This window comes from Melanerpes formicivorus, unplaced genomic scaffold, assembly GCF_026170545.1.
Source record: "Melanerpes formicivorus ecotype bairdi unplaced genomic scaffold, bMelFor1.0.p_v2 SCAF_108, whole genome shotgun sequence".
NCBI lineage: Eukaryota > Metazoa > Chordata > Aves > Piciformes > Picidae > Melanerpes > Melanerpes formicivorus.
This window is the reverse complement of record NW_027142460.1, coordinates 447488-474656: the sequence shown is the minus strand read 5'-3', so window position 1 is coordinate 474656 and position 27169 is coordinate 447488. Positions and strand designations below refer to the sequence as shown.

At 59.9% G+C, this 27169-nt stretch overlaps 1 protein-coding gene across 1 annotated transcript in view; it reads right to left on the bottom strand.

Moving 5' to 3' along the window:
- The window catches only part of ACCS (1-aminocyclopropane-1-carboxylate synthase homolog (inactive)), a 31767-nt gene extending 4976 nt beyond the window's left edge, over positions 1-26791 (bottom strand). The window contains exons 1-12 of the mRNA XM_068166821.1: positions 25676-26791; positions 22152-22786; positions 20346-20405; positions 16919-16989; positions 16370-16439; positions 13454-13520; positions 10812-10909; positions 8888-8965; positions 6640-6740; positions 4923-5012; positions 3667-3712; positions 354-495 (exon numbers count right to left, since the gene is read on the bottom strand). Of these exons, the coding sequence (XP_068022922.1) occupies positions 354-495; positions 3667-3712; positions 4923-5012; positions 6640-6740; positions 8888-8965; positions 10812-10909; positions 13454-13520; positions 16370-16439; positions 16919-16989; positions 20346-20405; positions 22152-22786; positions 25676-26318 (2101 nt within the window). The 5' untranslated portion in view covers positions 26319-26791. The remainder of the gene's footprint in view (positions 1-353; positions 496-3666; positions 3713-4922; positions 5013-6639; positions 6741-8887; positions 8966-10811; positions 10910-13453; positions 13521-16369; positions 16440-16918; positions 16990-20345; positions 20406-22151; positions 22787-25675) is intronic.
- Positions 26792-27169: the final 378 nt, after the last annotated feature.

Here is a 27169-nt window from a genome sequence, read left to right as displayed (position 1 = left end):
TGAGGACTCCAGAGCTGGCCCCAGGCCTGCAGGGAGCATCTCAGCAGAGCTATGGAGTTCATAACTCCAACCAGGGCAAAGCTAGAGACTGACCTCACAAGCTGCTTCTGCTCCACTGGTTCTACACCCCACTGGCAATATCCATGCAGAGACCTCTCACACTTCTTGAGAGCTGCTCCCCCAGCTCTGCTGCCTGGGGGCTCTGCAGAAATGGCTCTTCCCTATCAGCCTCCTGTCCCACAGGGACCTCCAGATGTACAGGAGACTGAGCTGTGCTCACAGGAGATCACTCAGGAAGGTTAAGAGAAGGCAGCCCCCACGGACCAGGACACACCATGGAGCCACTGACTCACCTCTGTCTCGAAGCAGCTGAGCCACCTTATGCTGGACAGGTCCACAGACCCCATGGAAATAGCAGAGGGAAGCCACAGCATTGGCAACATCCTGGTTCTCTGTGTACAAAGTGCCAAAACGAATTCCAGAGACAGCAAAGTCCTGCAGAACACAGGGAGAAATGCTCTGGGCCACAGCAGCACCAAGATCTGCTCTTTCACTGCTATGGAAGGCAAGGGTAGGGCCCTGCCCCTGGGGTAGAACCTGCCCCTGGGGTGGAACCTGCCCCAGGACAGGCTAGGGATGGACCTGCTGGAAAGCAGCTCCACAGAGAGGGATCTGGGAGTGGTGGTGCTTGCCCTGGAGCCAGCAGTGTGACCTCATGGCCAAGGTGTCCTAGGGTGCATTAAGTGTGGCCAGCAGGTCAAGGGAGATCTTCCTCCCTTTCTTCTCTGCCCCAATGAGGCCACAGGTGGAGGACTGGGGCTAGTTCTGGGCTCCCTGGGTCAAGTGGGATAAGAGACTACTGGAGAGAGCCCAACAGAGCTACAAAGCTGCTGAGGGGCCTGGAGCTGTTGAGGGGGAAAGGCTGAGAGGAGTAAAGGCTGAGAGCCCTGGGGCTGAGAGCCTGGAGCAGAGCAGCCCCAGAGGGGAGCTGAGCAATGCTCAGCAAGAGCTAAAGGAGCTGTGGGGGGCAAGAGGCTGGGGCCAGGCTCTGCTCAGTGGTGCCCAGGGACAGGACAAGGGGCAGTGGGCACAAAGTGGAACCCAGGAGGTTCCATCTGAACAGGAGGAGAAACTTCTTTGTTGTGAGGGTGCTGGAGGCCTGGAGCAGGCTGCCCAGAGAGGTTGTGGAGTCTCCTTGTCTGGAGAGATTCCAACCCCCCCTGGGCACTGTGCTCCTGGGCATTGTGCTGTGGGTGCCCTGCTTTGGCAGGGGGTTGGACTGGGTGATCCCCAGAGGCCCCTTCCAACCCCTCCATGCTGGGATGCTGGGATCCTATCACTGCTAGTGCCCTGCTCTTGGCAGCATGAGGAAGCTGAGGGGAGCAGGAGGAGGCAGGCAGGGCAGGGGTGCAGGCAGGCAGGGCAGGGGGCAGGCAGGGCAGGGGGGCAGGAGGGCAGAGGGGCAGGCAGGGCAGGGGGCAGGCAGGGCAGGGGGGCAGGCAGGGCAGGGGGCAGGCAGGGCAGGGGGGCAGGCAGGGCAGGGGGCAGGCAGGGCAGGGCAGGCAGGGCAGGGGGGCAGGCAGGGCAGGGCAGGGGGGCAGGCAGGGCAGGGGGGCAGGCAGGGCAGGGGGCAGGCAGGGCAGGGGGCAGGCAGGGCAGGGCAGGCAGGGCAGGGGGGCAGGCAGGGCAGGGCAGGCAGGGCAGGGGGGCAGGCAGGGCAGGGGGCAGGCAGGGCAGGGCAGGCAGGGCAGGGGGGCAGGCAGGGCAGGGCAGGGGGGCAGGCAGGGCAGGGGGGCAGGCAGGGCAGGGCAGGGGGGCAGGCAGGGCAGGGGGGCAGGCAGGGCAGGGCAGGGGGGCAGGCAGGCTGGGCAGGGGGGCAGGCTGGGCAGGGCAGAGGGGCAGGCAGGCAGGGCAGAGGGGCAGGCTGGGCAGGGCAGAGGGGCAGGCAGGCAGGGCAGGGGCAGGCAGGGCAGGGGGGCAGGCAGGGCAGGGCAGGGGGCAGGCAGGCAGGGCAGGGGGCAGGCAGGGCAGGGGGCAGGCAGGCAGGGCAGGGGGGCAGGCAGGGCAGGGCAGGGGGCAGGCAGGCAGGGCAGGGGGCAGGCAGGCTGGGCAGGGGGGCAGGCAGGGCAGGGGGCAGGCAGGGCAGGGGGCAGGCAGGCAGGGCAGGGGGCAGGCAGGGCAGGGGGGCAGGCAGGGCAGGGGGCAGGCAGGCAGGGCAGGGGGCAGGCAGGGCAGGGGGGCAGGCAGGCAGGGCAGGGGGCAGGCAGGGCAGGGCAGGGGGCAGGCAGGCAGGGCAGGGGGCAGGCAGGCAGGGCAGGGGGCAGGCAGGGCAGGGGGGCAGGCAGGCAGGGCAGGGGGGCAGGCAGGCAGGGCAGGGGGCAGGCAGGCAGGGCAGGGGGCAGGCAGGGCAGGGCAGGGGGCAGGCAGGCAGGGCAGGGGGGCAGGCAGGGCAGGGCAGGGGGCAGGCAGGGCAGGGGGGCAGGCAGAGCAGGGCAGGGGGCAGGCAGGCAGGGCAGGGGGGCAGGCAGAGCAGGGGGGCAGGCAGGCAGGGCAGGGGGGCAGGCAGGGCAGGGGGCAGGCAGAGCAGGGGGGCAGGCAGAGCAGGGGGGCAGGCAGGCAGGGCAGGGGGCAGGCAGGGCAGGGGGCAGGCAGAGCAGGGGGGCAGGCAGAGCAGGGGGGCAGGCAGGGCAGGGGGGCAGGCAGGGCAGGGCAGGGGGCAGGCAGGGCAGGGGGGCAGGCAGGCAGGGCAGGGGGGCAGGCAGGGCAGGGCAGGGGGCAGGCAGGGCAGGGGGCAGGCAGGGCAGGGCAGAGGGGCAGGCAGGGCAGGGCAGAGGGGCAGGCAGGCAGGGCAGGGGGGCAGGCAGGCAGGGCAGGGGGGCAGGCAGGCAGGGCAGGGGGCAGGCAGGGCAGGGGGCAGGCAGGCAGGGCAGGGGGGCAGGCAGGGCAGGGCAGGGGGCAGGCAGGCAGGGCAGGGGGCAGGCAGGGCAGGGCAGAGGGGCAGGCAGGCAGGGCAGGGGGCAGGCAGGCTGGGCAGGGGGCAGGCAGGCAGGGCAGGGGGCAGGCAGGGCAGGGGGCAGGCAGGGCAGGGGGCAGGCAGGCAGGGCAGGGGGCAGGCAGGGCAGGGCAGGGGGCAGGCAGGGCAGGGGGGCAGGCAGGGCAGGGCAGGGGGCAGGCAGGGCAGGGGGCAGGCAGGCAGGGCAGGGGGCAGGCAGGGCAGGGGGGCAGGCAGGGCAGGGAGCAGGCAGGGCAGGGCAGGGGGCAGGCAGGGCAGGGGGCAGGCAGGGCAGAGGGGCAGGCAGGGCAGGGGGCAGGCAGGCAGGGCAGGGCAGGGGGCAGGCAGGGCAGGGGGCAGGCAGGGCAGGGCAGGGGGCAGGCAGGGCAGGGGGGCAGGCAGGCAGGGCAGGGGCGCAGGCAGGCAGGGCAGAGGGGCAGGCAGGGCAGGGGGGCAGGCAGGGCAGGGGGGGCAGGCAGGCAGGGCAGGGGGGGCAGGCAGGCAGGGCAGGGGGGCAGGCAGGCAGGGCAGGGGGCAGGCAGGCTGGGCAGGGGGCAGGCAGGGCAGGGGGCAGGCAGGGCAGGGGGCAGGCAGGGCAGGGGGGCAGGCAGGGCAGGGGGGCAGGCAGGCTGGGCAGGGGGCAGGCAGGGCAGGGGGCAGGCAGCCCTCCTCACCTTGGTGATGCCCCACATGACGTGGGTCCGCTGCGGGTCGGGCAATCTGTATGCAGAAGGATGCAGATGGGCAGTTAGTGTCATGGGTGCTGCAGCTTTGGGGTCACCAGGGCAGCAGTGCAGAAACAGAGAGGACACATTACAGACTGCAGCAAGGAACAGCAGGCAGGTGAGGAAAACTCGGGTCTGCTGGAGGAGCTGGGAGCACCCTGCAACTAGTTTCAGACAGGGCTTTGATTCGTGTGGGGATGACAACGGCTCGGGAGTGCTGCATGTGGTGCCCAGAGGCAGCTGCTGCTGGAAGCCAGGCCTCAGCCAAGGGCTGACCCTGAGTGAAAAGCCATCTCCTTTCTTTTCAACCCCCAGTGTTCTGCAGGAGGAGGTAAAACTCCCCCTCTGCAGTGCTGACAGGCAACACTGAGCCAGCTCTTAAGCAAGGCTGGTTTTGCTTCCTTGCCACACAGCACAAAGAGCAAGGTGAAAACTCCAGGTTTAAGCAAACCCAAGCACAGAGCCCCAGGGGGGAGCTCTGGAAGGTGAGGTTTGAAGAGGTTCTGCTCTCCCTAAATCAACAGCAAACAAAACCTTGCAGCATCAGCTTGCAGTGACACTCTCAGCTGTGATTACTGGAGGAAAAGGCAGACTGAGACCGGGGAGGAGGAAGAAATTCTTTCCAGTGTGGGTGGGGAGAGCCTGGCACAGGCTGCCCAGGGAGGCTGTGGATGTCCCCTGCCTGGAGGTGTTCAAGGCCAGGCTGGATGAGGCCCTGAGCAGCCTGGGCTGGTGGGAGGTGTCCCTGCCCATGGCAGAGGGGTTGGAACTGGCTGAGCTTTGAGGTCCCTTCCAGCCCAACCCCTTCTATGGATCTATAACCAGCAAGAGAAAAATCTTTCCAGGCACCAGCAGCAAGGTGGGGAAGTGGTAAAAATGTTTTAAGGTGGGAAGAGAAGTCTCTCATGCTGAAGCAGTTCCAAACCTGACTCCAGCTTTGGGAGGGCAGGAAAAGGGGACACTGTCCCCAGCACATCCCAAAGCACCCACTGGGCAGCTGGAACAGCACAGGAACCCATTGCCTTCCTGGGCAGGCTGCACTGGGCAGTGCATTTGCTCTTCAGAACTCAGCAAAGCCCAAAGCAGGAGGAGCAGAGGCAGAGTTTGCTGTCTCAGGACTTAACTTCCAGTCACCAGTTCTCAGCAAGGCATCATGGTGGAACTGCCACTGGAAGATGGCCAGGGGGAGTAGGAGCTGATTTTACCTGTCCATGCCTAGGACACTGTGAAAGGTGGCTGAGTCATCAAAAACTGACAGCATGTAGATCTCATCTACTATCACATGCAATTCATGCCTGCAAAAAGGACACAAAGGGAGAGCAGAGGTGGGTGGGTGAGAAGCAGAGGTCAACACAGGCCTGCAAAGCCTGGCTTTAGACAAAGAAGAGAGGGAAAGCATTTCCATCACAGCTCTGGAGGCCTCTTACATGGAGACTGAAGGCATTTGAGGCATATCCACCTGTCCCCCACTGCAAGCAGAAAGCAAGGTGAAAACTGAGTCATTTCCCCAAGGCCCCTCTGAGAGTGAGCTCCTCTGCTTGAGGAACCACCTGGGGCAAGCTGCACCATCACACAAGGCCAAGGGCTGGCTCCTGCACTCGGGGCACAACCACCCCCACGCTCCAGGCTTGGGGCAGAGTGCCTGGAAACTGCCTGGTGGGAAAAGACCTGGGGGTGCTGGGCAACAACTGGCTGAAGAGGAGGCAGCAGTGTGCCCAGGGGGCCAAGAAGGCCACCAGCAGCCTGGCCTGGATCAGCAAGAGCGTGGCCAGCAGGAGCAGGGACTGGCCCTCTGTACTTGGCACTGCTGAGGCCACACCTTGAGTGCTGGGTGCAGTTCTGGGCCACACACTCCAAGAACACTCAGAGGCTGGAGCAGGTCCAGAGAAGGGCAACACAGCTGGGGAGGGGTCTGGAGCACAGGGCTGGGGAGGGGCAGCTGAGGGGGTTTAGGCTGGAGAAGAGGAGGCTGAGGGAGACCTCACTGCTTTCTGCAGCTCCCTGAGAGGAGGCTGGAAAGGAGAAGGGGCTGCTCTCTCCTCCCAAGTGGTAGGACCAGAGGAAATGGCCTCAAGGTGCACCAGGGGAGGTTTAGGTTGGACATGAGGAACTGTTTCTTCCCTGAAAGGATTGTCAAGCCCTGGCCCAGGCTGCTCAGGGCAGTGCTGGAGGCCCCATCCCTGGAGAGCTTTCCAAGGTGTGTAGATGTGGTGCTGAGGACTGTGCTTTGGCAGTGAGCTGGCAGTGCTGGCTGGACAGTTGGACTCAATGATCTTTTCCAGCCTAAGTGATCATCATTCAGTCAGAGCCTCACAGATTCTGAATCTCAGAGTCCATCCATGAGCCATGAGGAAGCTGAAAGCTCATGTTCACCTATTCAGTGATCCCTCTATGAGGCGACAGAAGGAGGGGAAGGGGCCTGACACTGTGCCAGGGGAGGGTTAGGTTGGAGATGAGGAACAACTTCTTTGCTGCAGGAGTGCTCAGGGACTGGCAGAGGCTGCCCAGGGAGGTGGTGGAGTCCCCAGCCCTGGAGGGGTTCAGGAAACCTGTGGCCATGGCAGTGTGGGCCAGGGTTTGGTGGCCATGGTGGGGCTGGAATGGATGAGGCTTGGAGGTCTTTTCCAACCCAAACAACTCTGAGTCTGCCATTCTGTTTCTCTGTCTTTGCACATGCAGAGGAACCAGGAGGACAACAACTCAGCTCCCCAGCAGAGCACCACAGTGTCTGCTTGACCTACCACCAAATGCAACCCACAGTCCTTGGTGCAAGCTGCTTGGCCACTCCACATGACTGCATGGCCCCTGTCCCCTTGGCCCCACCAGGCAGTCTGCCTGACCCCAGAGCCATCCACAGCCTGCTTCAGGGCCAGCCAGCAGCCCCCAGCCTGGGATGCCTCTCAGCCTTCCCAAGCAACCTACCTTTTAGCAAACTCCAGGTAATCCCTGAGCTCTGACAGGGAGTAGATGTCCCCAAGGGGATTCTGGGGGTTCAGAAGGATTAAGGCCCTTACAGAGACACCCTGCAGAAGAGAAGTGACACTGTGGTAAGAGAGCATCCCCTCAGCAGCTCCATTCTCAGTCCCCTGCCTGAGCAGCCAGGGAGAAGCAAGGTCCTCCCTGACCTTCCAACCCTTTCCACTTCACAAGTTAGACTGGTAGGACAAAACTTCAAGCCACAAGCTGAGTGATTCCCCCCTCCCCCCCCCTACACACACTGCTATCACTTGCAAAATGAACAGCAGAGAAGGTGACAGAATGACTCTGTGGGTTGGCAGGAAGGGAGCCTGCCACAACAACCAAGTGAAGAGGAAAGTGTCCTCAGGAGTCCCCAGCATGGAGCAGAACTTCCTCTGGGCTACAGCAGCAACTGGGAAGCCACAGCTTGCTGAAGGTTACATGAATGAGGGAGGAAAGAGAGGAATTGGAGCTCTGTGGGTGGAAACTTTTCTCCTTGAGAGCTCACTTGGCTGGAGATCTCAGCCAGCAATGACCTGAAGATGTAGGCAAACTCAGAGGGCTTAGGGCAACATCACAGCTTACAGACTCACTCCTCACAAGGGTGATGCTCATCTGCCTTTAGCCTCCAGACCTCTCTCCCTTGAGCAAAAGCTGTGCTGAGCAACCACTTTGGGGGTAACTCACAGGCTCACAGGATGTGAGGGGTTGGGAGGGACCTCTGGAGATCCTCAGGTCCAAGCCCCTGCCAGAGCAGGAGCAGAGAATCCAGCACAGGTCACACAGGAGCACATCCAGACAGGGCTGGGAAGGCTCCAGAGAAGGAGACTCCACAACCTCTCTGGGCAGCCTGCTCCAGGCCTCTGGGAGCCTCACAGGGAAGAAGTTCCTCCTCATGCTGAGCTGGAACCTCCTGTGCTGCAGTTTATATCCATTGCCCCTTGTCCTATCCCAGGGTGCAGCTGAGCAGAGCCTGTCCCTGTCCCCTCCCTCCTGACCCCCAGCCCTCAGCTATTGATAGCCATTGATCAGATCCCTCTCAGCCTTCTCCTCTGCAGACTGCACAGCCCCAGGGCTCTCAGCCTCTCCTCCCCAGGCAGTGCTGCAGTCCCTGCAGCATCCTTGGAGCCCTTCCTGAAGGACAAACCCTGGGTTTCTGAGTGCATGCCCAAGTGGTGGACTCAGCTGTACTACTGCACTCCAGCTTTGCCCTTTCTGCTCAAAAGCCATGACATGATGGGATCCCACCTAAAACTGCCCCTGAGTGTGCAAGCTGCTGCAGACTTGGGAGAGCTGGGCAGGGAGAAATGGAATGAAGCTCAACAAGGGCAAGGGCAGAGTCTGGCACCTGGGAAAGAACAACCCCAGGGAGCAGGAGAGGTTGGGGACTGAGCTGCTGGAGAGCAGGGAAGGGGAAAGGGACCTGAGGGGTCCTGGTGGATGGGAGGTTGACCAGGAGCCAGCAATGTGCTCTGGTGGCCAAGGAGGCCAAGGGCATCCTGGGCTGCATTAGAAGGGCTGTGGTCAGTAGCTCAGAGAGGTTCTCCTCCCTCTCTGCTCTCTCCTGCTGAGGCCACATCTGGAGTATTGTGGCCAGCTCTGGGCCCCTCAGCTCAAGAGGGAGAGCTGCTTGAGAGAGTCCAGCACAGAGCCACAAGGATGATGAAGGCAGTGGAAGATCTTCCTCAGGAGGAGAGCCTGAGGGAGCTGAGGGCTCTGGAGCTTGCAGAGGAGGAGCCTGAGGGTGACCTCATTGCTGGTGCTGAAGCTGTGCAGGCTGAGTGCCCAGAGGCTGGAGCCAGGCTCTGCTGGGGGCTGCCCAATGCCAGCACAAGGGGCAGTGGGGGAAGCTGAGGCAGAGGAAGTGCCATGGAACAGGAGGAAATTATTTCCCCTGTGAGGGTGACAGAGGCCTGGAGCAGGCTGCCCACGGGGGTTGTGGAGTCTCCCTCTCTGGAGATATTCCAACCCCACCTGGATGTGTTCCTGTGTGAGCTGCTCTAGGTGCTGCTGCTCTGGCAGGGGGTTGGGCTGGATGAGCTTTCCAGGTCCCTTCCAGCCCCTCACATCCTGTTACTCCCTGGTCTATGAGGACACCCAACAAAAGGCAGGTGCCAGGCTGTGACAATGCCTTGATCCTCAGGCCACCCAGGGCTGTGCTGCCTTCCAGAAGTGTCAGCTCCAGGTGGTGCTGGAGCTGAGCTGGACCCACCTCTGCCTGGGCCTCCTGCAGGGCTGTCTCCAGTTTGTCCACAGTGAGCTGGAAGGGACGAGTGCTGCTTCCAGTGACCTGCACCACAGCACAGGGAGAAGCAGGCCAAGTCATTTCAGCACAGCCTGCCCTCAGCCAGGCCCCTGAGCACTGCTCCCCAAAGCACAAAATCACAACCTAGCAACACAATCAGGGAATGTCTGGGATGGGAAGGGACTTCTGAAGGTCCCCAAGCCCGACCCCCTCCCCCTCCTTGCAGGGCACATCTTCCACCAGGTCAGACTGTAGCCATGGAGCTACAGAATCATTGAATGGCTTGGGTGGAAGGGGAGCTGTCCAGCCCAACCCCCTGTGCAGCAGGCAGGAGCACTCTCAGCCAGATCAGAGCCCTGTCCAGCCTCACCTTGAGTATCTCCAGGCACGGGGCCTCAACCCCCTCCCTGAGCAACCTGCTGCAGTGTTCCACCACCCTCCTGGTGCAGAACCTGCTCCTCACACCCAGTCTCAATCTGCTCTGCTCCAGTGACCATCTGCTTAATCTTCCACACCACAGGGAGAATAAACCAATGAAGAGTAAGCACAGAACTGTTCATCACAGGCTGGCCACACAGGGAGAGTTCTCTGCTGGTCCCTGAAGGAGTGGAACAGTGCAAGATGTCCCTCTGCCCTTCCACCCCCAGCACCCTCTTTAGTAGGACAGTTCACACTTCTGCCTCCAAGGCTCACTGTGGCCATTTTTTGTCCCCTCTCAAGAGCTGCTCTTGGGAGTCAGGCACGAGGAAAGGACACAAGTGGATGTCACAGACCAGATTGATGGCTCCTGACATCTTTCTTACATGCTCAGTTTCCCAGTGTTAAGCTGGGACAATGTCCCCAAGCAGCAGGCTGTCCTCCTGCTGAGGATTGCTTTCAGAGGCTCCCAAAGCTCAAAATGCTTCTCTATCAACTGCTTGTTAGCCACAGAGGCTGGTACTCCCTCCCCCCAGCCCTGCATCAGTGACACCAGCAGCCAGACTGAGGCACCCCCAGCAACTCTGCAGCTGGAGCCAAGCTGAGTGGTGCTGCTGGTGAGTCTGAAGGATGGGATGGCACCCAGAGGGACCTGGCCAGGCTGGGAGGGGTGGGCTGAGGAGATTCTCATGAGGTTCAAGGAGGCAAAGTGCAAAGTCCTGCACCTAGGTCAGGGCAATGCTAGAGATCAACCCAGGCTGGGGGATGAGGAGCTAGAGAGCAGCCCTGCAGAAAGGGCTTGGGGTGCTGGTGGGGGAGAAGCTGGGCAGGAGGCAGCAATGGGCACTGGCAGCACAGAAGGCCAAGGGCAGCCTGGGCTGCAGCCAAAGCAGTGTGGCCTGCAGATCCAGAGAGGTGATTCTGCCACTCTGCTCTGCCCTGGTGAGACCTCCCCTGCAGGGCTGTGTCCAGCTCTGGAGCCATCAACAAAGGAAGTAACTGGAGCTGATGGAGAGGCTCCAGAGGAGGCCATGGGAATGCTCAGGGGGTTGGAGCAGCTCTGCTGTGAGGAGAGGCTGAGGGAGCTGGGGGTGTTCAGCCTGGAGAGGAGAAGGCTCTGGGGAGACCTAAGAGCAGCCTGCCAGGAGCTGAAGGGGGCTGCAAGAAGGCTGCAGAGAGACTGTTTGCAGAGGCCTGCAGGGACAGGACCAGGGGCAATGGCTTCAAACCAGAGCAGAGCAGATTGAGATTGGATGCGAGGAAGAAGTTCTGCACCAGGAGGCTGCTGGAACACTGGAAGAGGCTGCCCAGGGAGGTGGTTGAGGCCCCATCCCTGGAAGATATCCAAGGTGAGGCTGGACAGGGCTCTGAGCAAGCTGCTCCAGTGGGAGCTGTCTCACTGCTGGGCTGCTGGCCCAGAGGCCTCGTGGAGGCGCCGCGCAGCCCGACCCATGCCCTGACTCCATGACCTTACCTTGCTGTCCAGGTAGGCATAGACCAGCTTGACATTACCATAGAGGAAGACACTCTGGGTTATGCCACTGTAAAAGGGAGTGGCAATCAGAACAGCTTCTGGAAGCAAGGAAACACAAGGAGTCAGCAGCAGCTCAAGGCCTTCCCTCCCTTCTGCTGTGCTTCAGCTAAACACCGCAGGTTTGTTACCAGCCCTGCCCTCCAGAAACACTGATGCTGCTGCCTCTCCCTCCTCCTCTGTAGTGCCCCCATCTTCTGCAAGGAATCGTGAGCAGAGCCCACATTTAGTCTAACAATCTTCCCACAGGACCCTAAGGAAAGAGAGCAGGCAGCCAGGGCAGGATGCCAAGCCTGGCACCTGCAGGTCATGGGGAGGACGACTGCCACAGCATCACCTTGCAGGAGTGCTGCAGGCTAGAGACCAGCTGTGCTCACCATGGAGGTAGGAAGCCCTCCAGGGGCTAGACAGTCCAGAGGCAGGCACAGGGTATGGTAATAGAATCACAGAGCTGTCAGGGCTGGAAAAGACCTCAAGGCTCAGCCAGCCCCAGCCCCCTGCCATGGGCAGGGACACCTCACACCACAGCAGGTTGCTCACAGCCACCTCCAGCCTGGCTGCAAACACCTCCAGGCAGGAGGCTGCCACCCCACAGCCCCATTCTGCCTCTTTCTCCCCACTCTCTCTCTGGGTTGTGGGGGTGTGCAGCCTTTCTTGGCAAGCCATTGCCTTGCTGCACAGCTGCACCTGGTCAGCCCAGCTTGGGGTCCTGTCCTAGGGCTGGGGGTGAAGTTTGGTCTGCTCTGTGCCTACTGAGGCCTGGGGTTGTCAGGGAGGTCTTGGCCTGCTGGCAGCCCAGGTGAGGGCTGGGGAGCTCAGCTGGGAGGCTAAGCCTGAGCTGATTCTGGCTGTGTATAGATTTACAGAACCATGGAAATGTTCAGGGTGGAACAGACCCTCAGGATCACCAAGTCCAAGCCAGAACCCTGCTCCACAAGGGTCACCCCTAATCCATATCCCCAAGCAGCACATCCAAACCACCCTGAAACACAGCCAGGGCTGGGGACTCCACCACCTCCCTGGGCAGCACATTCCAGTGAGAAGCTCAACAGGAGCCAGCAGGGAGCACTTGCAGCCCAGAGAGCCAAGCAGAGCCTGGGCTGCAGCCAGAGAAGTGTGGCCAGCAGGGCCAGGGAGGGGATTCTGCCCCTCTGCTCCACTCTGCTGAGACCACAGCTGCAGCTCTGGGGCCAGTCCTGGAGCCTCTGTGCCAGGAAGGCTCTGGAGGGGCTGGAAGGTGTCCAGAGAAGGGTCAGGAGGAGGAGCAGAGGGCTGGAGCTGCTCTGCTCTGGAGACAGCCTGAGAGAGTTGGGGTTGTGCAGGCTGGAGAGGAGAAGGCTCCCAGGAGACCTTCTGGTGGCCTTCCAGGATCTGCAGGGGGCTGCAAGAGAGCTGGGGAGGGACTTGTGAGGGTGTCAGGGAGGGATAGGACTGGGGGGGATGGAGCAAAGCTAGAAGTGGGGAGCTTGAGATTGGCTGTGAGGAAGAAGTTGTTGCCCATGAGGGTGGTGAGAGCCTGGCACAGGCTGCCCAGGAAGGTGGTGGAAGCCTCCTGCCTGGAGGTGTTTGCAGCCAGGCTGGAGGTGGCTGTGAGCAACCTGCTGTGGTGTGAGGTGTCCCTGCCCATGGCAGGGGGTTGGGGCTGGCTGAGCCTTGAGCTCCCTTCCAGCCCTGACAATTCTATGATTCAATTCCTCACCACTCTTGCCCTGAACATTTTTTTCCTACTGTCCAGTCTAACCCTACCCAGACACAGCTTGAGGCCATTCCCTCTTGTTCTGTCACTAATTAGTGAGGGGTTGGTCTCTTCTCCCAGGCACTCAGCACCAGAACAAGAGGACACAGTCCCAAGCTGTGCCAGGGGAGGTTTAGGCTGGAGTGAGGAGAAAGTTCTTCCCAGCCAGAGAGATTGGCCCTTGGAATGTGCTGCCCAGGCAGGTGGTGGAGTCCCCATCCTTGGAGGTGTTCAAGAGGGGACTGGATGTGGCTCTTGGAGCCATGGTGTAGTTGTCAGGAGGTGCTGGGTGATAGGTTGGACTTGATGGCCTCTGAGGTCTTTTCCCACCTGGCTGATTCTGTGCTTCCATGACTCTCTGGCTCTCTACTGCAGCTGGCATGCCTTGCTGCCTTACCTCTCTGTCCTGACCTTCCCCTGGCTCCACATCTTGTCTGTGAGGTACCAGGAAGGGAAGAAGGGGAGGAGACCCCAAGGGGGTGGTGTTGCACCAGGGGGGTTGTGTTTTCTTGTGGAGGTATCTGGTACCTACTCAGTGCACCTCATACTTCCAGACTGTAGTTACCCTTTGTGCACACAACATTCATTTTGCTTTCTGAGTTTGGGTCTCTTGGTAATTTAGTCTGAGGGTCAACTCCAACTAGCTGGGGAGGGTAATGTCAGCCCCCCACAGGGTGAATACCTTTCTGTCCAGAGCTGCTTCCAGCTCAGCCCAAGGCAAGGAAACAAGAGCTTTGCAGCAGGTCAAGGCCAATTCCACTGCTTCACTGCTGTCAAACATTTCAGTGGAGCAAGAGGTTCTTTCCCAGCACAAAGCAACAGCAATGACATCTCCCCACCATCCACTTACCCCCTGGATCACAAAGGACCGTGGCTAAGGCAGAGAACAAAGAGCCACAACCATTTAAAACAATCACCTACAGAGGAGAGAGAAAGGCTGGTGAGAGAGCTGCCTGTGGGGAGACAGTGCTAGCAAAGAATCCTCCCTGCCCATGACGCTGCACCACCTCTCTCCCACAAGCCTCCAACAGGGAGAGCTCCCTGCTGAACCCCCACCCCTACCAGAGACAGCTTCAATCCTCTTCTCTTGCTTCAGTGACACTTTGCTCCAGGGCCAATCTTGCCTCTGATGTGCAGCATGGAGAAAGGGTAGGGGGGAAAGAGTCAAACTGGGGAGCAGATTCTGGGCTGCCAGGAAAGCAAAGCACTTTCTCACCAGCTAATAGGTGTGGCAAGGGCAGCCCAGGCCTCCTGCCAGATCCATGCTGAAATGGAAGCAAGAGCAGGTTGAACCTCTGCTAGCACTTAGTACTAAGCCTAAGCACTGAGCACTGTGTTCCTGTCTCAAAGGCTTGGGGGGGTTGACTTGCACTTCAAGCATTTGTCAGCTCAAAAATGAGAGCAGTGTGGGCAGCAGGGGAGGGAGGGGACCCTGCCCATCTCTTTTGCCCTGATGAGCCTTCACCTGCATTGCTGTGTCCAGCTCTGGAGCCCCCAGCAGAAGGAGGACATGGACCTGTTGGAGCAAGTCCAGAGGATGCCACAAAGGTGAACAGGGGGCTGGAACAGCTCTCCTGTGAGGACAGGCTGAAGGAGCTGGGCTTGATCAGCCTGGAGAAGAGAAGGCTCCAGGCAGACTTTGCAGTACTTGAAGGGAGCCTACAGGGAAGCTGGGGAGGGGACTCTTCATCAGGGAGTGGACTGGTAGGACAAAGGGTCCAAGTGGCCTTAAACTGAAAGGGATTTAGGGTATTAGGAGAAACACCTGAAACACAAACAGAAGCTGTGGCTGCCCCCTCCCTGGAAGTGCTGAGGGCCAGGCTGGATGGGGCTTGGAGCAAGCTGCTCCTGCCCATGGGACAGGGAGGTTAGAACTGGATGATCTTTAAGGTCCCTTCCAACCCAAACCATGCTAAGACCCTGCTCAGAGTATCACAGGATAGAATCACAGAATGGTCCAGGCTGGAAGCTCACCCAGCCCAACCTCCCTGCAGCCAGCAGGGACATCCCCAACCACATCAGGCTGCCCAGAGCCTCATCCAGCCTCACCTTGAGTATCTCCAGGGAAGGAGCCTCAACCACCTCCCTGGGCAACCTGTGCCAGTGTTCCACCACCCTCATGGTGAAGAACTTCTCCCTCACATCCAATCTCAATCTGCTCTGCTCTAGTTTGAAGCCATTGCCCCTGCTCCTGTCCCTGCAGGCCTTTCCAAACAGTCTCTCTGCAGCCTTCTTGCAGCCCCCTTCAGGTCCTGGCAGGCTGCTCTTAGGTCTCCCCAGAGCCTTCTCCTCTCCAGGCTGAACACCCCCAGCTCCCTCAGCCTCTCCTCACAGCAGAGCTGCTCCAACCTCCTGAGCATTCCCATGGCCTCCTCTGGAGCCTCTCCACCAGCTCCAGGTCCTTCCTGTGCTGAGGGCTCCAGCCCTGCACCCAGCACTGCAGGTGAGGTCTCCCCAGAGCAGAGCAGAGTGGCAGAATCTCCTCTCTGGCTCTCTGGCAGTGCTGCTTTGGATGCAGCCCAGGCTGCCCTTGGCCTTCTGTGCTGCAAGCTCACACTGCCTGCTCCTGGCCAGCTTCTCATCCCTCAGCACCCCCAAGTCCTTCTCCTCAGGGCTGCTCTCTATCCCCTCCTCCCCCAGCCTGTATGGATAGTGAGGGTTGTTTTGGCCCAGGTGCAGAACCCTGCACTTGCTCTTGTTGAGCCTCATGAGGTTCTCCTGGGCACCACCTCTACAGTTTGTCAGGGTCCTGTGAGTTTCACTACAAGCAGCAGCACTGCAAGCATCAGGCAGAATCTGCTGCCTTGGAGGAGCAGCAAACTGCTCAGTGGTGACTTCAGGGCTCCTGCTGAATTATTTGAGTCAGCAAAGCACTGACAGCAGCAGCACTCAGCAGAAGTAGGAGTCCCCAAGCAAGACTCTCCCAGGTCAGCAGTCCTGATGTCTTCCTTACAACACTGCTACTAAAAGGTTTGCTTTTCCAGGCTAAAACTGCTGCTTGGCTCAATTACAGAGTTTTGTCCCGAGGTTTAAGAGCAGAACAGGCTGAAACTCAACTCAGCTGAAACAATGAGAGCTCTTTGTCCCAGTGAGTAAGGCCCCAGTGAGATCACTGCCATGAGGAGCTGGCACACAGAAGTAAAGTGTGAGGCAAACACACAGTGTTGTGGCTGAACTGTGCAGCAAAATCAGAGAACCACACAGCTGCCAGGGCTGGAAGGGAGCTCAAGGCTCAGCCAGCCCCAACCCCCTGCCATGGGCAGGGACACCTCACACCACAGCAGGTTGCTCACAGCCACCTCCAGCCTGGCTGCAAACACCTCCAGGCAGGAGGCTTCCACCACCTCCCTGGGCAGCCTGTGCCAGGCTCTCACCACCCTCATGGGCAACAACTTCTTCCTCACAGCCAATCTCAATCTCCCCACTTCTAGTTTTGCTCCATCCCCCCCAGTCCTATCCCTCCCTGACACCCTCACAAGTCCCTCCCCAGCTTTCTTGGAGCCCCCTGCAGATCCTGGGAGGCCACCAGAAGGTCTCCTGGGAGCCTTCTCCTCTCCAGCCTGCACAACCCCAACTCTCTCAGGCTGTCTCCAGAGCAGAGCAGCTCCAGCCCTCTGCTCCTCCTCGTGGCCCTGCTACCCAAAAGGCTAGGAACTGCTCTCATTAGCATGACAACAGGCCTTCCCCAGTCGTTAGTTTAATCAAACAGAAGATGAAATTGTTTGCCAACACATCAGAGCAGACACCCAAGGGGGGGTATACCCACATTTTCTGCCTTGAGAGGCGTGGGGGCCTTGCAGTAGTAGGTCAAGAATCGAGCCACCTCCTCCCGTAAACTGAAAAGCAAACAAAAGCAACAGATTACTGCTGAGCTGCTTCCCCACGGGGCTGGCCTTCCCCAGGCCCTCAGCTCAGGGGCATAAACCCAAGAGACACAGTAAAGAGAGACAGAAAACAGGAGAGCTGAGGCCCATGCTGCACATAAGCCATGGGTAGCCCTGAGCATGGTGCACAGATCGCTGCTGGGCTCTCACGCTGGCAGGGGAGGGAAGGATTGAGGTTCCCAAGTGCCAGCTCATTTGTTAAGCTCTGTAAAGGGTGTTTAAGTCTGTGCTGACCCCAGAAAATTTGCATCTGCCCTCCCAGGTAAGGATTTTTGGCTGGGTGAACTGGTGGGGCAGCTGATTTATGGGCTGGCAAAGCCAACAGCAATGAAACCACCCCAAGAAAGCTTCAAGCTGGGAGAGCAGAGGCTTGCTCTCAGCCACTCTGCTCAGCAGGCAATGAGAAAGGTGACAGACAAGAGCAGACTTACAACATGTGTCCCTTCCAGTCAGGATACTGAAGCAGTGGAGGCTCCATCAGGTTCATGTCTGTCTGTGTCAGCTGGGAGCAAGAAGAAGAGCCATGAAAAGCGGGATCACTGCTACTGGAAGCACAGAGGTAGGGGAGATCCACGTTGTGCACACAAACACAGGAGCCACTCCAACAGCTGTACAACTGGGCTGAGAAAGCCACTGACCATCAGCAAGAATGCAGCTTGGGAAGCAAGGCCCAGCAAAGAGCTGAGGGTTAGCTGGGGCGGTGTGAAGGTGCAGCTTCAGCCCGGTGACTGCAGCCAGAGCCCAGCTGCCGGCAGGAGACCTCCTCAGCAGACACAGCCACCCCAGCTCTGAGAACTGCTTCCAGCTGGAAAGCAAGGTCCCAGCTGTGCAAGTGCAGCTGTAGGCTGTCAGAAGGGGATAGAAGTCTCTAAGCTACGTCAGCTCCTTCAGCTCCACAACCCTGGGGAGTTTTGATGGAGCCTTAACAGGAGCATTCGAAAAGGGAAGGATCTGCTTGAGCATTCTCCCCCAGGGCAGGCACTCTGCTCCTGATTGAGGAGCTCAGGCTGACCTCAGGGCCAGATTCACCTGGAGATAAACACCTACAGGTTCCCAAGTCTGTCAGTGTCAGGGGGTTCACATAACCCAGTCCCTGAAGTCGCAAGGGAAAGCTGGGTGGTGAGAGGGGCAGAGGGAAGACCTTTCAGACACACAAAATGGCAATGCAGACATATCCAGCACAAGAGACCTCCCAAGTACCTACTGGCAGCCAAATCTCTGAGATAATAAAGGTGAGGGGGGAGGACACGAGGTAGGTGACAGTGTGAGGGAGGAGGGAGATTCAACATGCAGTGTGAAAGTCTCTCACAGGGTAAGAAACCCATGAGGGCTGAGCTGGTGTTGGAGCAACGAGTGCCAGGCTCTGGAGTTGAAGGACACTGCTCCTCATCCCATGCAGAAAGCCAGCCTGATCTTACAGGGTGAGAGTGCAGCTGTAGAGGCTCTGGGAGCCTCTGCAGCTCAGAACTGAGCCTCCTCAGCTCTCTCTCTCCTAAACTTAAATCTGGAGGGGGCAACACAAACGCCATCAGCAGAGATGGCTGAAAATGGCTATGCAGCAAGAAGGAGAAGCAGCCCTGGGCTGAGGAGAGCAGATGGGACAAGTGAAAGGAAAACCAGCTGAGATCTCACAGCAGAAAACAGTCTCTGATTTTCAGGGTCAAGAGCTGCAGGCAGAAAGCTGCTACATGACCCAGTGGGAACAGGGAGGATTTATCACCCCAAGTAGCAGCACATTCATTGCCTACAGTCCCAGCTGGTGCTGTGACTCCAGGCTGCAGTGAGGCTGCCAAGCAGAGCTTTGTTTTGCTCCTTGCCACAAGCATGATGGCCAAGGAAGTCTGAACTCCTTCAGCAGGCTAATAACGAGGCTGCTGACTACCACCTCCCTCTGCACTCCATACTGCAGGCTTGGTGTTAACTCGAGGGGGGGGAGGGAAGGAAGGAAGGAATTTGGAAGGAAGGAAAGAAGGAATTCAGGAGGAATTCGGGAGGAATTCAGGAGGAATTCAGGAGGAAGGAAAGGAGGAATTCAGGAGGAAGGAAAGGAGGAATTCAGGAGGAATTCAGGAGGAATTCAGGAGGAATTCAGGAGGAAGGAAAGGAGGAATTCAGGAGGAAGGAAAGGAGGAATTCAGGAGGAAGGAAAGGAGGAAAGAAAGGAGGAAAGAATTCGGAAGGAAGGAAGGAATTGGGAAGGAAGGAATTGGGAAGGAAGGAATTGGGAAGGAAGGAAGGAAGGAAGGAAGGAAGGAAGGAAGGAAGGAAGGAAGGAAGGAAGGAAGGAAGGAAGGAAGGAAGGAAGGAAGGAAGGAAGGAAGGAAGGAAGGAAGGAAGGAAGGAAGGAAAGAAGGAAGGAAGGAAAGAAGGAAGGAAGGAAAGAAGGAAGGAAGGAAAGAAGGAAGGAAGGAAGGAAGGAAGGAAGGAAGGAAGGAAGGAAGGAAGGAAGGAAGGAAGGAAGGAAGGAAGGAAGGAAGGAAGGAAGGAAGGAAGGAAGGAAGGAAGGAAGGAAGGAAGGAAGGAAGGAAGGAAGGAAGGAAGGAAGGAAGGAAGGAAGGAAGGAAGGAAGGAAGGAAGGAAGGAAGGAAGGAAGGAAGGAAGGAAGGAAGGAAGGAAGGAAGGAAGGAAGGAAGGAAGGAAGGAAGGAAGGAAGGAAAGAAGGAAGGAAAGAAGGAAGGAAAGAAGGAAGGAAAGAAGGAAGGAAGGAAAGAAGGAAGGAAAGAAGGAAGGAAAGAAGGAAGGAAAGAATTCGGAAGGAATTAGGAAGGGAAGGAAGGGAAGGAAGGGAAGGAAGGGAAGGAAGGGAGGGAAGGGAGGGAAGGGAGGGAAGGGAGGGAAGGGAGGGAAGGGAAGGGAAGCACTGTGCACACTGAAGGCTCCTTTGTGGCGCAGGCAGCAGCTCTGCCTTACCTGTTCTTTTAGCTGGAAGGAGGAGCAGTCCCCCCGCAGCAGTGGAGTGGCAGGCAGGAATAAAACCAGGAAGACTTTGAGGGTGGGCCTCAGTGGAAGGGGAGCAACCAGGAGCTTCAAAAGCACAGAGGCTGCACTGCCAGACCCAGAGCCTCCCTTCCTCCCCACCCAGGACGTTCAGGATGGAGAAGCTGCCACCTGGGCAATGCCCTTTGAATGGAAGCCAAGAAGCACTCCTCTGCAGCAGGGTGCTGCTCTTTTTGCTCCCGCCCTTCTCTGCTTTTGGAGCTGTCCTACCAAAGCAAGCAGGCAGCAGCAGCCCAGGAGGGATCCAGGAGGGACCTCAGGAGCTGCCACTGCTCCCTGCTGCCATCCTGGCACATCTTGGGTGTCCAAATCGTCTGACTTCAGAGCGGACAGATCAGAGAGTCACAGAGTTGCCACGGCTGGAAGGGAGCTCAAGGCTCAGCCAGTCCCAACCCCCTGCCATGGGCAGGGACACCTCACACCACAGCAGCTTGCTCACAGCCACCTCCAGCCTGGCTGCAAACACCTCCAGGCAGGAGGCTTCCACCACCTCCCTGGGCAACCTGTGCCAGGCTCTCACCACCCTCCTGGGGAAGATGTGAAGCTCCTCAGAAGCAGGTAAGAGTTGCAAGCTGATTTCCAACCCTCTGTATTAAATCAGCCACAGCCCACAGGAGAAACTAAACCTCAGCTTATTTTCAGTTAGCTTTCCAAGCCAAGGACATCCCCTAAAGGGAAACCCAGAAGAGGGAGAGAAAAACACCCTTCTGCCTAGCCCCCTGGAGAGAAGACCACACCAATAAACGGGCATGGAGCTGAACCTCCAGCACATCAGCAACCTCCCCATGAACACACCTCCCCAGGGCAGCCTGGGGCACAGCAAGGGGCAAGCAGCAAAAGCCATTGTGGATCAGGACTTACCCGCTTAGACATCAGGTCAAAGCAGAGCTTGTTCTCACTGGTGCCAAAGTTTATTATACCCTGAGGAGAAGAAACCATGGCTCGTTCAGAGACATTAAACACGGGGGGGGGGGAGGGGGTGAGTGTGTCTGGGGGTGTCTGGGGGGAAGGGGCCAGCTGGGGGAGGGGGTGTGTCGGGGCAGGGTGTCTGGGCCGGGGGTGTGCTACCATAGCTTCACAGAGCTGCCTCCCAACAGCCCCCAGAGGGGAAGCCAAAACACAGCTCACAAACTGCGCTGTGCAGAGCTGGAGAAGAGCAGGGTGGGGTTGGAAGGCACCTCTGGAGCTCACCCAGTCTAATCCCCCTGCTCCAGCAGGGCACCCACAGCACAATGCCCAGGAGCACAATGCCCGGGGGGGTTGGAAGCTCTCCACACAAGGAGACTCCACAACCTCTCTGGGCAGCCTGCTCCAGGCCTCCAGCACCCTCACAACAAAGAAGTTTCTCCTCCTGTTCAGATGGAACCTCCTGGGTTCCACTTTGTGCCCTGTGCCCCTTGTGCTGTCCCTGGGCACCACTGAGCAGAGCCTGGCCCCAGCCTCTTGCCCCCCACAGCTCCTTCAGCTCTTGCTGAGCATTGCTCAGCTGCCCTCTGGGGCTGCTCTGCTGCAGGCTCTCAGCCCCAGGGCTCTCAGCCTTTGCTCCTCACAGAGCTGCTCCAGGCCCCTCAGCGGCTTCACAGCCTTCAGATTATTGTTTCTATTTAGCACACTTAGAGGTAACTTGCCCTGAACTGTTCCCACTCAGCCTTGCTGCCAGAAGGGGTTGTGATGAGCTACCTACAGCTGAGCAGCTGAGGGCAAACAAGGACAGGGAGTGCTGAAAGTTGCCTGGAACCACCTCTGAGGACATTTGGGGTTAGCTAAAGCAATTTAACCCTCCAAGTCTCTACTCCTTAGCTACTCTGCCTCCTGCATCCATCACCTGCACTAACTGGAGGATATCACAGTCTCACAGTATCACCAAGGTTGGAAGAGACCTCGAGGATCATCGAGTCCAACCTGTCACCACAGACCTCATGACCAGACCATGGCACCAAGTGCCACATCCAATCCCCTCTTGAACACCTCCAGGGATGGGGACTCCACCACCTCCCTGGGCAGCACAGCCCAAGGGCCAACAACTCTCTCAGTGAAGAACTTTCTCCTCACCTCCAGCCTAAACCTCCCCTGGCACAGCCTGAGACTGTGTCCTCTTGTTCTGCTGCTGGGTGCCTGGGAGAAGAGACCAACCCCCACCTGGCTACAACCTCCCTTCAGGGAGTTGGAGAGAGCAAGAAGGTCTCCCCTGAGCCTCCTCTTCTCCAGGCTAAGCAACCCCAGCTCCCTCAGCCTCTCCTCACAGGGCTGTGCTCCAGACCCCTCCCCAGCTTTCTTGCCCTTCTCTGGACACCTTCCAGCAGCTCAACCTCTTTCTTAACCTGAGGAGCCCAGAACTGGACACAGGACTCAAGGTGCGGCCTGAGCAGTGCTGAGCACAGGGCACAATGACTTCCCTGCTCCTGCTGGCCACACTGTTCCTGATGCAGGCCAGGATGTCCTTGGCCTTCTTGGCCACCTGGGCACACTGCTGGCTCATGTTCAGCTGCTGTCCACCACTACCCCCAGGCTGCTCCCCAGCCTGTAGCACTGCCAGGGGTTGTGGCAGCCGAAGTGCAGCCCCTGGCACTTGGACTTGTTGACTGCCATCCCGTTGGCCTCTGCCCATCTGCCCAGCCTCTGCAGAGCCTCCTACCCTCTAACAATCAACTCCTGCCCCCAACTTACATTGGGGTTCTTGTCTTCATCGTACTTGTCGGCGTGATAGGCCTTGTAGCCCTCCTCAGTGGAGCCACAGAAGAGGCTGGCAAGGTTGCCTCGAGCAGAGAGGTAGGGGCTCCTCTGGAAGTCCCTGAGGCTGCAGAAGCTGTGCAGGTCCGCCCTCCTCTGGCTAAGCGGCCGAGCCCTCGCCCCTTGCAGGTCGTCTCCTCCTCCTCCTCCTCCCATCCCTATCACCTCAGAGAGCAGCAGGTTGAAGTCCAAGCCTCGAGGCACGGCCACGGCGGAGGAGGGCGGCGGGGAGGAGGAGCTGCCGTGGCTGTGCTTGAGGATGCTGAGCACCTGGGCGAAGACGCCGAACATGCGGAACTCGTGCTCCCGCTCCAGCTCCAGGCGGCGCTGCTCCAGCTGCAGCCGGCGCTCCTCCGCCTCCGCGTCCCGCTGGAACCGCCGCTCCTCCAGCTGCAGGAACCGCTCCTCCATCGCCCGCTGCGAGCTCAGGGTCTTCAGCAGCAGCTCGTCCAGAGGGTCCTTCGCCCGCTGGCCCCTGCGCTTCCTCCGCAGGCGGTGCAAGGCGGAGAAGCCGGGCCGGGGCACCACGTTCTGGATCCGCGCGGGGTTGGCCATGCTGGGCTCAGCGAAACCTGCCGGCAGGCCACAGAGAGGGAGAGTGCTCACTGCAGGGCGAGGGCGGCGGCATGGCAGCACTCTGCTGCCTCCCCTGCCCCCCTAGGCAGCACCCTGCAGAGAGTCATGCAACCAGGGAATGGGCCAGGCCAGGAGGCACCTCCAGAGCTCACCCAGTCCGACCTCCCCACAGTCAGCAGGGACATCCCCAACTAGAGCAGGCTGCCCAGGGCCTCAACAAGTCTTACCTGGAATAGCTCCAGGGAAGGAGCCTCAACCACCTCCCTGGGCAACCTGTGCCAGTCTTCCACCACCCTCATAGCGAAGAACCTCTTGAAATCCAATCTCAATCTGCTCTGCTCTAGTGTGAAGCCATTGCCCCTGGTCCTGCCACCGCAGGCCCCTGGAAACAGTTTCTCCCCATCCTACCCACAGGCTCCATTCAGGTCCTGGCAGGCTGCTCTTAGGTCTCCCCAGAGCCTCCTCTTCTCCAGGCTGAACACCCCCAGCTCCCTCAGCCTGTCCCGTGGAGCTGTCCAGAGAAACCAAAGCCAAACCTCGCAGGTACATCCCGGAGCTGGGGAGTTTGGTTGAAGTTTGGCTTTAACTTTGCATGCTGGACACTTTCCTGTGCTCCCAGCCCCATCCTCAGCCTCTGATTTGAACTGGACAAGGCTAAACTGCTTTGAGTGACCCTACTTTAGCAGAAGGGTTAGACTAGATGATCTCCAGAGGCCCCTTCCAACCCCCACCATGCTGGGCTTCATAGACTCACAGGTTCACACAATGGTTTGGGTTGGAAGGGACCTTAAAGGTCATCCAGTTCCAGCCCCCTGCCATGGGCAAGGACAGCTCACATTAGAGCAGGTTACTCAAGGCCTGATTCAGCCTGGCCCTGAACACCTCCAGGCAGGGGGCATCCACAGCCTTCCCAGACAACCTGGTTCAGTGTCTCACCACCCTCACTGGAAAGAATGTCTTCATGATCTCCAGTCCCAGTCTCCCCTCTCCCAGCTCAAAGCTCTCGTCCTGGCACTCCCAGCCCTTGTCAAAAGTCCTTCCCCAGCTCTTCTGTAGCCCTTTTCAGGTACTGGAAGGCTGCTCTAAGGTCTCCCTGGAGCCTTCTCTTCCCCAGGCTGAACAGCCCCAACTCTCCCAGCCCGTCCCCATAGGAGAGGTGCTCCAGCCCTCTGACCATCTTCATGGCCCTCCTCTGGACCCACTCCAGCAGCTTGTATACTGAGGACACCAGAACTGGATGCAGTGCTGCAGCTCTGGTGCAGAGCAGAGCAGAAGAATCTCCTCCCTGGATTCTGGGTAATTAACCTGAACGACCCTCAGCTCCCTCCACTGGACCACCCACAAGGACAGCAATTCTTTCTGCTCTCAGTCCTTAACCTCACACTGGTCACCACCTCCTGTATCCCCATCATGCCATGCTCTGCCATCAGCCTAGCCCAGACTGGCTTGAAATCCCCAGGATTTCCAGGCTGTACCCTTCCTGGCAGCCAAGTGACAGCCAGGAGCACTTTTGAGTGCAGGAGGCTCATCTCCTTGTACCACAGCTACGCCTCTCCTGCCAGAGACCTTCAAAACCATCTTAGAATCATCAGCTCACAGAATCAGCCAGGTTGGAAAGAGATCACCAAGTCCAACCTATCCCCCAACACCTGCTGACAACTAAACCATGGCTCCAAGTGCCACATCCAATCCCCTCTTGAACACCTCCAGGGATGGGGACTCCACCACCTCCCTGGGCAGCACATCCCAAGGGCCAATCTCTCTGGCTGGGAAGAACTTTCTCCTCACCTCCAGCCTAAACTTCCCCTGGCACAGCTTGAGACTGTGTCCTCTTGTTCTGCTGCTGGCTGCCTGGGAGAAGAGACCAACCCCCACCTGGCTACAACCTCCCTTCAGGGAGTTGTAGAGAGCAATGAGGTCTCCCCTGAGCCTCCCCTTCTCCAGGCTAAGCAACCCCAGCTCCCTCAGCCTCTCCTCACAGGGCTGTGCTCCAGACCCCTCCCCAGCTTTCTTGCCCTTCTCTGGACACTTTCCAGCAGCTCAACCTCTTTCCTAACCTGAGGAGCCCAGAGCTGGACACAGGACTCAAGGTGTGGCCTAACCAGTGCTGAGCACAGGGCAGAATGAGCTCCCTGCTCCTGCTGGCCACACTGTTCCTGATGCAGGCCAGGATGCCCTTGGCCTTCTTGGTCCCCTGGGCACACTGCTGGCTCATGTTCGGGCTGCTGTCCACCAGCACCCCCAGGTCCCTCTCTGCCTGGCTGCTCTCAGCCACTCTGTCCCCAGCCTGTAGCACTGCAAGTCCTACTGAGGAGCTTGGCAAAGCCAGGCCATGCTTGTTCCCAGGTGTCCTCCCCCGTGGAGCCTCCTAGCGTTTTAGACCTGGGGAACACTTGGCAAGGAAGGCGCTGAAGGTTCCACCTGCAGCTTTGCAACGCAGCCATGGCAGAAGAGGGTCTCCCACACAGTTCAGCATGAGGAGCCCTGGTGATACTCAAAAGGTACTAAAAGCCATCCCATTTTTCCATGGTTTTTCAGTCCAGAAGGTGATTCCTGTCCGCTTTCCAGGCAGGAATCAAGCACCTTGCCCGGCAGCCCTGGCAGCTCCTTTGGCTTCCAGCCACGGCAGTGAGCCCAGGGCAGTGGTGTCAGCCTTTGTTTACCTGCAGTGAGATTCTTTACAGGGATGGCCAGCAGGCCACCCAGAGTAGACACCAACCTTCTTCTGGAAGGCTTTTGGGGATGTGGGAAAACCAGGATCCAAATGCCAGTGTGAAAAGCTGGTGTCTTATCTCTGCACCAGGGGAACAAGCCAAACCCCTACACCTCTCTGTCTGGGAAACCAGGCAGAGGCCTGGTGCTGGAACGTAAAAGGCTGTCCCTACCTGAAGGTGAAACACTGGTTTCAATGGGAATCTCCACCCTGGAGATGGGAGAGTCGTCCTGGGCCCTCTCCAAGAAGGCTCTCTCCATCTCATGCTCTTCAGGGGAGCCCTGCTGGTAAGACATGGACGCTGGGGGCTCGGGGGTCAGGCTGCGCTCATCGGAGTTCACCTCCTCACATTTGATCTCCATCAGTTCGGGGTGCTGGGAGGCTCCGAAGGGCAGGGCGGAGGAGGCGAACTGGTGGTGGTAGGTCTCCACCATGGTGCCCTGCAGCACCTGCTGAGCCATCATGGTGCCGCTCAGCGCTCCGTAAGCCAGGGCCGGGGGAGGTCGGCTGGTCAGCACCCGGTCCATCACCTCGTAGAACTTCCAGGTCCGGCCGCCCCGCGGCGCCTTGCTGTTGTCCTTGATGCGCCGGTACTCCAGCTTCATCTTCTTGATCTTCTCCCGGCACTGGTCGCCGGTGCGGTGGATGCCCTTCTCCCGCAGCACCTCGGCGATGCGGTTGAAGACGTGCTGGTTGCGCAGGCAGCTCTCCAGCTCCAGCTGCACCGACTCGTCGGCCCACAGCTGCAGCAGCTCCACCACCTCGGGGTCCGACCAGTTACTGCCGCGCTCGTACTTCTTCCCGCGGAAATCCATCGCCCCCGGGCCCCGCCGTGCTCCGCGGGGCAGCGGCCAGGCGCCGCCGCCGCCGGCCCGGCAGCTCGCCCCCCGCCCTGCCCAGCCCCGCCGAGGGCGCTCCCGGCCGGCCCGGGGGTCGCGCCCGCCGCTGGCTCCGGCCCGGCCCCGCGCACCTGCCGCGGGCGCCGGCCCGCCACGGCCCGGGGGGCCGGGCCCCCCGCCGGGAGGAGGCTCTGGCACCTTGGACCCGGAGGGAAGGAGGGCGCCCGGCCCGGCCCTGCCTCCCTCCCCCGTCCCTCTGCCCTCCCGCGCGCCCCTAACGGGCGGCGCGGCCGCCGGCACGGCTCGGCACGGCTCGGCACGGCGCGGCGCGGCACGGCGCGGCCGCCGGAGCCGGGCGGAGCGAGCTAGCGGCGAGCGGCCGGGCCGGCATGTTCACATCCGGGGTGACGCACATGCGTGCCGCCTTATTCCGGGATAACTTTTAGCCCGTGCCAGGCGACCGCAGCGCCGGGCTTGCCTTACCCGCCCCCCTCCGCCCCCCCCCCGGCAGGCAGCAGCCTTCTGCGCCGTACCAAGCTGTGCCGGGCAGGGCCGGCCCCGCCCCCGGCCCCGCCCCGCCCCGCCCGCCGCGGCCAGGCACGGCTCGGCACGGCCTCGCCCGCGGGGCTGCGGGACAGCGACGGGCGGCGGGCAGCGGGAGCTGGGCGGGGGGGGGGGCGCTGCGGTGAGGGGTCTGCAGGGGAGCTGTGCTGGGGGCAGGTCTGTGGGGAGGGGGCTGGAGGGGATCGGTGCTGGGGGCAGGTCTGTGGGCAGGGGGCTGCAGGGGATCTGTGCTGGGGGGTCTGTTACGGCAGGTGTGAGGAGGG